Raw genomic sequence first — 12,152 nt, forward strand, 5'->3', positions numbered from 1 at the left:
ATATTAAAAATATTTTATTAAAAGTAGCTTCTAATTTTTTCAAACATGATTTTTGCAAAATGTATTACTGATAAATTATTTTTCGTTCCCTATTTGTTACATTGTTACAGTTACATACAAAAGTAGTGTTTAATTGTCTTCACAAAATGTTGTATTTTGTGTTTGTGTGTTTTTTTGTAAAATTTATTACTAATTTTCTTTCTTTATTTGTTACATTTACATAAAAAAGCAGTTTTTAATTGTTTAGAAAATGTTGCATGTTGTGGTTGTGTTTTTTTTTTGTAAAATGTATTGCTAATAAATTATTTTTATTTATTTACTTGCTACATTGTTACATTGATTACCGGATTGATAATCAGTAATCGTCAATTGTCAATTCAGTCATGGCTTACTTAAAATTTAGATAAATTTAGACACCTAAAATAATTTGCTCTGGAAAATGAAAATATATCGAAAACTAATAAATTAGGACATACGGAATGTTATATAAAAATTAAAGTACCGTATTGTTACTTTTCAATAATCATATAAAATACAGGGTGTTCCATTTAACATTACTGGGAAAATAATGTACTTGCGTTTTGACTCACCCTGTATTTGATATAAAGAAAAATAGCAATGTCAATAATTCTTGAAAATTTTGACAATACGTAAAAAAATATGGCATTAATAAACCATTGCTGCTTTGCTTATTTTTATTTATACAGGGAGTTAAACTTGTTACGATTTTCATACAAAATTGGTTATAACTTTGTAAATACCCTGTATAACATAACAAACCTTTATATTTTTGTGATGGAGAAGTTAACAGGATTTCGAATAAACAATAAAATATAGGGTGTTCCATTTAAGAAAACATAAGTTTGGTTTGCCACTGTGTTATCGAACAACCTGTAACATTATAACTAATTTTGTAATGTGAAGCTGAAAGTTGGCTACAATTTTTGTTATTAACTTTTATTGCTATCTATTACTATAGCGGATCTATTGAGCTTCACCACACTTATTAATCACCCTGTATATGAGCTTCAGTTTAGTACTAAAGCAATTATAAAGCCCAAAAAATTAAAATTTTTAGAAAAAAAATGCCGCACCGGGCAACTCCATATCATAGAAGCCAGCAGCGAAAGTGTTAATGAATATGTTCATTGCATGAATGTCATAACATCAAAGTGGGTATAGTTTTCATCATTAGAATAAAACAAATTATAAAAAAATAAAAAAAAAATAAAAAAAAAAGAATAATATAAATACGTTGTACAAATTGAAGTATAATTTTAATGTAGATGTAATTAGACTAAGGGCCAGTTGTTCGAACGCTAATCAACAATGATCACTATCAAATATTTAATTACTGTCACAACTGTCAATGTCAACTTTGGTTGGGTTGCTGAAAACATAATTGATTATAATTATGAGATTAGTTAATCAATTAACATAATAATTATTAACATAATTGATTAACTAATTTCATAATTGTAATCAATAATTATGTTTTCAGCAACCCAATCAAAGTTGACATTGACAGTTGGTGACAGTAATTAAATATTTGATAGTTATCATTGTTGATTAGCGTTCAAACAACCGGCCCTAAATTAATTATGTATATTTTATGTAACAGTATTCTACTATCTTTTTAATGTATTACACGATATACACACTATTCCCGTGCTCGACCATTTTTGGTTTTAACGGATAGTGCCAGATGTTTATTGTTTTATGCGTAAATAATATACTTATTGTAAAATTCTTATACAGATACATGTACATGAAAACTAATAAACATATTATCCAGATTTAGCCATACGGCTCACACTCCCTCGAAGGGGAAAATTGACTCATCCCAGATATATACGGTACCAAAAGGATTGAGCTCTGGTGGGACTCTTTCCGTGTTATCGAGCCCTAGGTGACTTGGAATGCAGGTGTATCTCCCAAAAATTTTCGTACACTTCCTGGCCGTCGCGAGTAGTACAGCTTTCTGCATGGTCTTATAAAGATGTTCATTCAGACCCAGCTTTTTGATGCTTTCGAGGAGGGTCTTCGGAATGACTCCAGTAGTAGACATAACAATCGGTATCGTCTGGGTACTTTGCATTCTCCATTGGCTTCGTATTTGAATTTCCAGATCTCTGTACCTGGCGATCTTTTCAGTAAATTTACTACGTAGAGTATTGTTGTTCGGTATCGCCACATCAATTAGTGTTGTTTGTCTTGTTAATTTATTAACTTGTACGAGATCTGGTCTATTATGTGCCACTGTTTGGTCTGTGAGCACAGTGCGGTCCCAGTATAGCTTGTCGTTGCCATCCTCAAGCATACTCTCAGGGACGTATTGATAATACGGGAGATGGTCCGTTTGGAGAAGTCCCAGCATGATAGCTATCTCTTGATGAAGAATTTTTCCCACTGCGTCATGCCGTTCCTTGTATTCAGTTGCAGCAAAAGCCTGGCAGCCCCCTGTAAGATGTTGGATGGTTTCTTGGGCTTGACATCCATATCGGCATCTGTCGTTTTGAACCTGAGGGTCTTTGATGATATATTTCAGGTAATTTCTGGTTGGTATAACCTGATGCTGAATGGCCAGTAATAAACGTTCCGTTTCAGGGAACATCTTTCCTGATGTTAACCAATAGTTCGACGCTGTATTGTCGACATAGTCTTGGTTGACCTCATTGGGATGTCGCCCGTGCAGAGGTTTACCCATCCAGGTGCGCATTTTTTCATCTTTAGTGAGGTGGTTTATGCGCATTTCTGGTTCCCTCAGTTTGATCGGTGTTGTGTCATCTACTGCGCAAATAGCACGATGTAGAGTAGATGTCTCAGCTTGCAACTGAAAATAATTTCTTAAATTAGCAATTTGTTTATCTAATTGCTCACCTATATCCATAAGTCCTCTTCCTCCTAGATTCCGTGGTAATGTTGTTCTTTCTACTGCACTTTTAGGATGGTGTTTTTGTGCCTTTGTGAGGTGTGTTCTTACTTTTCGCTGAAGATTCTCTATGTCCGTTTTTGTCCACTTAACAATGCCAAATGAGTAGCTAAGCGCGGAACATGCGTAGGTGTTTAGTGCCTTAAACAAATTTCTACTGTTAAGAAGTGAACGAAGCAGCTGTTATAACCTTCGTATAAACTCCGCAGTTATCTCAGTTTTCATTTGCTTATGGTCAATTTTCCGCGCTTGCTTTACTCCAAGATATTTATACATATCGTTTTCACCCATGGCCTCGATGTTCTGGCTATTTTGCAGATCGAATCCTCCGGGCTGTACTTTTCCTCTGACTATATTTAAAACACGGCACTTGTCTAGTCCGAAGTGCATACTAATGTCATTTGAAAAGGATTCTACAGTTCTTAGCATCTCATCTAGTTGGTTTCGAGTGGAAGCCATTAATTTCAAATCATCCATATACAACAGATGATTAAGCTTCGCCACCACATTGTTGTTATTTTTGATGCTAAAACCTGCGTCAGTGGAGTTCAATAGCTGAGATAGTGGGTTCATAGCTAGACAGAACCACAGTGGACTTAACGAATCTCCTTGGAAAAGGCCCCGGCTGATTGCGATATTTTCAGTTTCGATGTTATTTTCACCAGGTATTTGAAGGTGAATTCTAGTCTTTCACTCTGTCATTATATGCTGTAAAAAGGTCACTATATTATCATCGACTTTATATATTCTCAATATATCTATAAGCCATTCATGCGGCACTGAATCAAAGGCCTTCTTGTAATAAATGAAGGCAGTAAATAGGTTCCTCTTTTTGGAATATGCTTGATTAGAAATGACTGAGTCGATGATAAGTTGTTCTTTGCAACCCATGGAACCCTTAGCGAATCCTTTTTGTTGGGGCTCTATGATATTGTTCAGTGCACAGTGTTGGTAGATACGCTGGGCTACACAGGATGTGACCAATTTATACAAAGTTGGAAGACAAGTAATTGGGCGGTATTTGGCTGGATCTTGGGTGTTATTTTGATCCTTCGGTATTAAATAGGTGGTTCCCTGAGTTAGAAATAATGGTGTTTCCTGCGGATTAGAAATAACATTATTAATTAGTGTTGATAAGCAATCATGAACACTCCAAAACTTCTTAAGCCAGAAGTTTTGAACTCCGTCTGGTCCAGGAGATTTCCAGTTATTCTTTGATCATATTTGAGACTTCTTCAGTGGTGAAGGGTTCGTAGAGTGTAGTAGTGTAGTGTTGGCAGTTCTGTGTCGTATCTTTTATCCATCCAGCATTGTTGTTAAGAGCAGCTGGTGTGGAAAGTTGATTTCCCCAAAACTCATGAATTTCTTCTTGGCTTGGGTAAGACTTATCAAGATTTTCTACGGTGGAATTGAGTTTTCGATAGAAGGCCTTCTCAGCAGTCTCAAAAAGGGCATTGTCGGATTTTCGGTTGTTACTCACTTTGTACCTTCTGAGTCGTCCAGAATAAACGGAGAGTTTTTGTTTTAATGTATCCAGGCACTGTTGGGCTGTGTTGTTTTCTGGATCATATCTTGAGTGTCTTGCAGTACTCAGTATTATTTCTTCAGCTCTCCTGATGACTTTTCTACTTCTTACACCTCGTATGTATTCTGTGACTTGACCAATATCCCTACGCAGCAATTCAATCTTTCCGAGCAGTCTTTTTTCCCAAGGTGCAATTCTGTTACCAGTTCTTTCGTTATTAGTACCCCGTCGTGTTCTGATCTTAACGCTCATTACATTAGCAATTGCTGTTGCTGCACAGTAGATTAGCATGTGCAAATATTCTAATGTGTGGGCTTCTGCGACATAATTGGGTAGGACTTCAGTGCTCACAATTTGTAACAGCGCCCCTAGTTTCTTACAAGAGTTTATTCGTGGTAGCGGTGGTCTGCCAAGTGGGTTTGTTCCATTAAACTCCTGTACTCCACGTGCCATTTCGCTTACTAGGTTATCACGTAACTCGTTGTTTTCCTGCTCTGTATTGTCAGGTTGAGTTTCTGGTATGGGAATCTCAGGAATCTGCTCATGACCTTCAACAGGGACTTGATCTTCAATTACTACATCGTTATGAATCTCCCGTTCGACTTCGCTTCTGATGGTACTGCGTCTAGTCTCTGGGATAAGGTTGTTTCTTATAATTACCCGGTATTGGTCTGATACTCGTTGCTTCGATACTTGAATATCTGGGTACGTCCTGCAAAATTCGGCATACAGCTGTTGTCGGTAGCCGATTGTTTCTTGACCGAGGTTTGTCACCTCAGTCGTCCCGCTTGAGTGAGCGCCGGCTGATGATCCAGCGCAGCACCTTCGGCGGGTGGAGCTCTTGTTGTTGTTTGGCTCGCTTGCGGTTGTGGTTGTGGTTGGGCTGTAGCTGATTGTATAACAGGAACCCGCCTCCTCAAAACTCTGCCACCGACGTCCCGCATGCTGTCACGTCCAGCGCCGGCTCCAGACGTGCCCTGGCGATCCCCAGGCAGCGATCCTAAACATAAATTATTATTCTCCATTCTCATGGGTGTGCATTTTATACCTACTGCCAGGTGTCAGTTTTTGTTCCACGGCAAGTATCCCTGCTACTCTCTGGGTATTGGCGCTACGAATACCCAGAAAACATCCCCCATTCGCAGGGGGCCGCGCCTGATAGAAGAACTGACAAAAAACTCCCACAGGAAACATATTATTACTATATTATTATTATCTGCTAGCTGAGATCTGTACCGATTTTTAATAAAGTTCATTCCTGATAAAGTGGCTTCGCAAACAAAAGCTGAAACAAACGTAGTACACAATTTCATGGCCAAACATTCTCAAAATTGCCAAGCACTATATATTCTGAATTCAATGGCAGTCCGCACAAAACTAGTCCACGGTCCGGATGCGGACCGCGGTCCGCCAATTGGTGACCCCTGGTCTATTGTCTCGTGTATTATCATCTTCGTTTTTCCTGATATCTATTTGTTGTTAAGGAATCCTCTATTTAGTGCCTTTAATATGTTTTTGTTGCGTTTTGTCTTATATGTATTGTGTCCATAATTTCTTTTTGTCTTTTATTTCGATTTTTATTTTCGACTTTTATTTCCTTGTATTTCTTATTCTTGTCCTCCGTACTTTTTATTTCTATTCTTTTGTTGTAAAATGTAATTTACTATTTTTGATGGGAATAAGCCACAATTGTACTCTAAAATTAAATTTAGGTATTTGACATTTTGATTTCCACTTCTAAAATTGTTCTCAAAGTATCAAACAATAATAAATTAAACATTTTTTAAGGATATTTTGAAGGTTTTTATTAATATTATTTAATGTTTCAGGCCTACAAAAATAGAGAAAACGTATTCAACACACCCCTGAAATTCTGCAACAACATAACAGCAAGAAACGTCATATTCGAGAAGAGGTATTCAAATATCGATGTACCTGAACTACTAAATAACATCACAACACTAGGAACGCTAAACCACATCAAAGATAAGTACAAGAGTTTACAAAATATGACTGAACAAGTAGAGACGTCACTAAAGGGTACGTAATTTTAAATCTCCTCTTACAACCTTTAACTTTACAAAATTCATCTTAATTGCAATATTTGTCTCTCTCTCTCTCTCTCTCTCTCTCTCTCTCTCTCTCTCTCTCTCTCTCTCTCTCTCTCTCTCTCTCTCTCTCTCTTGTTTTCCTATTACTTAGGATCATGATTTCCTCCAATATTCCCAACAAAAATGTAACCAAAAATATTGTGCGCTTTTTTTATATTGCGATTTTCATTTGTTAAATTTGCAATTTTTAAAGATGTTTAATTTTGGAGCTTAGCATATTCATTTTAGAGAATGTTATGTTTAATTTCGTTTATTGGTTATTGCAAAACAGCCTGCGAAAAGTCCAAAATGGCCGTTTTTTACAATTGCATTATTTATTGTACAAATCATTTTTTTATATTTTTTAAAGCTTTAGAATGAAGATTTTTCAATTCCAAACATAAAAAAAGTTGTAAAGCCAGATTAACGAATTTATTGCTTAGATATTATAAACTGTTTATCCCAAGAGGTCAAATGTCGAAGGCTATAATTTTTTGAAAAAAAAAATCGTAGCGAGTTGGTGAAACATCCAATCTCCTTCTAAAGAGTTATGTTTTCATATTCTGATGTAAATAAATGCGTAAAACATTTTTAAACCTCTAATTTTTGGGTTTGAGAATAAGGGGGCAAATTGCGTTATAAACATTTAGAGCAGAAGCGGCCCTGTATATCCTATGAGTTTTTAACTTGCAGATTATTGTTGCTGAAGACGAAACGCAGATTTATAAGAAAATAAAAAAATTCTACGAGCAACTGAAGCCGAGATAATTTTTGGGTTTGAAAATAAGGGGGCAAATATCGTTATAAACATTTAGAGCTGAAGCGACCCTGTACATCCTATGAGTTTCTAACTTACAGATTAAAGTTGCTGCAAACGAAACGAAAATTTATAAAAAAATAAAAAATTTCTACAACCAACTGAAGCCGAGATAATTGTTTTTTTTTTCTTAAATCGTAGTGCTTTTATTTAGTGCGTTTAGTAACAATTAAGAAATTATTTTACAGTCATTGACTAAAGAAAGTCTTATATTATCTTAAAATAAAAATTATTTTTAAAATCGGTTCTTTTGCGAGCGGCCGAATTTTGAAAATCGCCCGGCTCGCTTCAAATGCGCGCGCTCGGAAAATTCTTACGTAACTTGTATTAAATTTTGACAGAAAACAATAATATAAAACTTTTTCTTCTTGTAGCGACTATCCGTTTTGGATGTTGGCGAACATCCAAAACGGATAGTCACTACAAGAAGAAAAAGTTTTATATTGTATAATAAGAAGTAACATTACTATTATTATATTTATATAACAATGAAAAAATTAAAAATATTTCATATATTATTATACGTATCATTTTTGTAATATTATTTCTTCAGAAATGAGATTTCACATATAAAAGTTTATCAAGAAAAACAAATACAGTGGTAAACAGAGTGTATATTATAATGGTAATATTATTAAATGGTTTTCTGTCAAAATTTAATACGAGTTAATATTTTTTAATATTTAATACGAGTAATTATATTTTATAATAATTTATATTTTAAGATAATATAAGTCTTTCTTCAGTTAATGACTGTAAAATAATTTCTTAATTGTTATAAATAAATGCACTACGATTTAAGAAAAAAAAACAATTATCTCGGCTTCAGTTGGTTGTAAAATTTTTTTATTTTTTTTATAAATCTTCGTTTCGTCTTCAGCAGTTTTAATCTGTAAGTTAGACACTCATAGGATGTACAGGGCCGCTTTAGCTCTAAATGTTTATAACGAAATTTGCCCCCTTATTTTCAAACCCAAAAATTATCCCGGCTTCAGTTGGTCGTAGAATTTTTTTATTTTTTTATAAATCTTTGCTTCGTCTTCAGCAACAATAATCTGTAAGTTAAAAACTCACAGGATGTACAGGGCCGCTTCAGCTCTAAATGTTTATAATGAAATTTGCCCCCTTATTTTCAAACCCAAAAATTAGAGGTTTAAAAATGATTTACGCATTTATTTACATCAGAATATGAAAACATAACTCTTTAGAAGGAGATTGGATGTTTCACCAACTCTGTACGATTTTTTTTTCAAAAAGTTGTAGCCTTCGACATTTGACCTCTTGGGATAAACAATTTATAATATCTAAGCAACAAATTCGTTAATCTGGCTTTACAACTTTTTTTTATGTTTGGAAGTGAAAGATCTTTGTTTAAAGCTTTAAAAAATATAAAAAAATGATTTGTACAATAAATAATGCGATTGTAAAAAACGGCCATTTTGGACTTTTCGCAGGCTGTTTTGCAATAACCAATAAACGAAATTAAACTTACCATAGCTCAAATTGTAGGTTTTTTAATTTACTACAACTTTCTATTAAAAAGTTTTTCTCTAAAATCAGTATCCTAAGCTGCAAAATTAAAAATCTTTAAAAATTTCAAATTTAACAAATGAAAATCGCAATATAAAAAAAAAGCGCACAATATTTTTGGTTACATTTTAGTAGAAGTTATTCCTGGCATCGTCCTTTACAACACCTGATAGGTTTCAAAAATTCCTAAATTATATCCTGAAATCGACCTATTTTTCACCCACAGCCTGGGGTATATCTTCATCTTCTCTAAGGGTTCTCTTGGTCTTCTCCCCAGAACTTTTTCAGAAACTATACATAATTAACCTCTCTAAGAATTTGCTGCAGACATGTTCAGTAAAGTATTTTTTTAATGTCAAGTTGGTTAATAATGAAAAATTTTGTCCGATGGGCTTTCCAACGTATGCGCGCAGCATTCTTTTCCAACACCACATCAGAAAGGTGTCAATTATTTGGCGTTCTTGTGAGTGAAGATCCAAGTTTCTGCACCGAATGGATCGATTTGCTTGAAAATTTGAGAATAAGTAGTGGATACTCCGATGATCAAAATCTATATGATGCCGAAAGGCGCTTTTACCATGGAGGTGGTTGCCACCCCATCTCGGAGGTGGACATTTTTTATTTTATTTTGACCGCAAAAGTTGCTAAAAACATTCATTCTAAGCAAAAAACGTTCTATACATTTTTTTGATAAAATTAATAGTTTTCGATTCATTCGCTATCGAAAGCGTTAGTTTTATATCGAAAAAACCAATGTTTTAATAAGTTTTCTGCTAATAGCTCCAACAGTTTTCGTTTTATCAAAACAACTTTACATAACAAAAACGTACCTTTTAAAAAAATAAACAAAACCCTTTTTTATTTTCTTTAAGACCAATAGTAATCGAGATATAGGTACTTTATTATATGTTAGCTCTTCTTCGTCAAATGCTAAATATTGTAGCAAAGTCAAAATACGGGAAAATTATGCATTTTTCGAATATGACTTGTTCAAACTAATTTAAAGTATTTAAAAATATCTATCTTCAAAAACAAAAAAAAGGCTCTAGCTCAAAAATGAAGTGACTTATAATGAAAAGAATGTCAGTCCCTATTTGTTTCAGCGAAAAAGTGATCGGAAGCAACCTCCTAATCACCACCATAATTAAAATTAGTCATTGACCTTATTTGGTCTTCTTTATTTATGTATTATTAATAGGATCTATAAGTTTGAACGGCTTAAAATGATTATTTAAAAAAAATGGAGTTAAAAGCGAATATCGAATTTTTGTAGTTTGGAAAAAAATGGCATTTTCTTCAGAATAGAAAGATTAGCATCAGAGATACGAAAAAATATTTAAATATGAAATTGTAGCTTATTTAATTCCCAAGAACCTGGTTTGCAAAAAAAATTTCTACGGTAAAAACTGAGTAAGCTATTGACAATTAAAACTTGTAATAACATGCAAAAACCACCTTTACCAACCCTTTCAAAGTCACCTCTTTTTGCGACTGAGGACTTTAAAAAGATTTAATATTAATAGGCTTATAATAATATATCTTATAAAAACCTACAAAATTATTTTTTACCAAACTTTCGAAGATAAAAAATAAAAAAGTTACGGTTAAAAAATCAATATATTTTTTTGAAAAAATAAGGAGAAATCCAATTGGAAGCATAATAATGTAAGTTAGCGGTGTTTTTAGTCATTGGCCTTATTAATTCTTCTTTATTTATGTATTATTAATAGATTCTAGAAGTTTGACTGGCTTAGAATGATTAGTTTTTAAAAAACTGGAGTTAAAAGCGAATATCGAATTTTTGTAGTTTGGTAAAAAATGCCATTTTCTTCAGAATAGAAAGATTAGCATCAGAGATACGAAAAAATATTTCAATATGAATTTGTAGGTTATTTAATTCCCAAGAACTTGGTTCGAGAACATTTTTTCTACGGTAAAAATTGAGTGAATCGTAAATGAGTATTATCGAAAAACATTGAATTTTTCGATATAAAACTAACACTTTCGATAACGAATAAATCGAAAACTATTAGTTTTATAAAAAAAATGTATAAAACATTTTTTGCTTAGAATGAATGTTTTTATCAACTTTTGCGGTCAAAATATAATAAAAAATTTCCACCCCCGAGATGAGGCGGCAACCACCCCATGGTAAAGCGCCTTTCGTCATCATGTAGATTTTGATCCTTGGACTATCCACTACTTATTCTCTCAAATTTTCAAGAAAATCGATCCATTCTCTAAAAATTGCGAGGTGTAAAGCTTCGGTTCCTGGACTTAAGAATACCAGCGCATTCACTAGTCTCATCCTGATTTTTCAAGAGATGCATCTGTCTTTCCTAATTTTAGTGAGGCGACTCATCGAATTTTTTGCCATAGCAATTCATCTTTGAACTTCTGCTTCGCAGTTCCCATCTTTAGATATACTAGATCCGAGATAGCTGAAGCTGTCAACTATCTGATATTCCTGCAAATGGTTACTCAGCTGAATATTCTTGAATCTGTCTGCCACCATTATTTTGGTCTTGCTTTTATTAATTTTCAGACAAACTTTAATGCTTTCCAACTCAAATATTCGGAGGAGATCTGGAAATACTTACTGAAGCGTATTTTCTAGGCTCATTAACGAACATTGGCCGATATTCGGTAAAGCCTGTTGAGTTCAGAAGGCCTTTATTAGCTTTATCTGATAATAACAAAGAACGACCTCCATCTGGATAACTGGGGTCTTTACTAGAAGAAAAGCGCTAAAATTATTACTTTCACTAATGTTCAGGAAATAATAGATTCTATAGGTATGTAAGACCAAATGCTTTGGTATAATATACGACCGAAAGCTGACTAGGACATATCCAAATTGGCTCACTTGAAAAATAAAGGCAACTTTAGAAAAAATGGTTAAACCCAATAGTGAACCTATGGATATGCACAAGTGTAGGTAATAAGGCAAATGATAATCGACGGTTCAGTAGCTTCTTCTTCTTTAAGTACCGTGCCCAAATTTTAGGCGTGGGTAGCTTCCATGACAATTTGCCGATATCGTTCTCGACCTAGCGCGGCTGATAAACCAGTCCAGTGACGAAGGTTTCGGAGCCATGAATATTTCTTTCTACCAATTCCTCTTTTTCCGTCGATCTTTCAGTTGAGTATTAACTGCAGTATCCTGTATCTGTTACCTCTCATTATATGCCCCAGATATTCAAGTTTTCTCTTTTTTATCACCTTCATTGAGTCATCTTTGCCGTGACCTACTCTGTT

At 34.0% G+C, this 12,152-nt stretch overlaps 2 protein-coding genes across 3 annotated transcripts in view; one reads left to right on the forward strand and one right to left on the reverse strand.

Moving 5' to 3' along the window:
• The window catches only part of LOC114331049 (uncharacterized), a 527,814-nt gene that overhangs the window by 416,163 nt on the left and 99,499 nt on the right, over positions 1-12,152 (forward strand). Inside the window, exon 20 of the mRNA XM_050659330.1 lies at positions 6,287-6,497. Coding sequence (XP_050515287.1) covers positions 6,287-6,497 — 211 coding nt within the window. The remainder of the gene's footprint in view (positions 1-6,286; positions 6,498-12,152) is intronic.
• The window catches only part of LOC114331039 (RWD domain-containing protein 2A), a 515,824-nt gene that overhangs the window by 393,914 nt on the left and 109,758 nt on the right, over positions 1-12,152 (reverse strand). The window lies entirely within an intron of this gene.

Source organism: Diabrotica virgifera, chromosome 8 (assembly GCF_917563875.1).
Source record: "Diabrotica virgifera virgifera chromosome 8, PGI_DIABVI_V3a".
Classification (NCBI taxonomy): Eukaryota; Metazoa; Arthropoda; class Insecta; order Coleoptera; family Chrysomelidae; genus Diabrotica; species Diabrotica virgifera.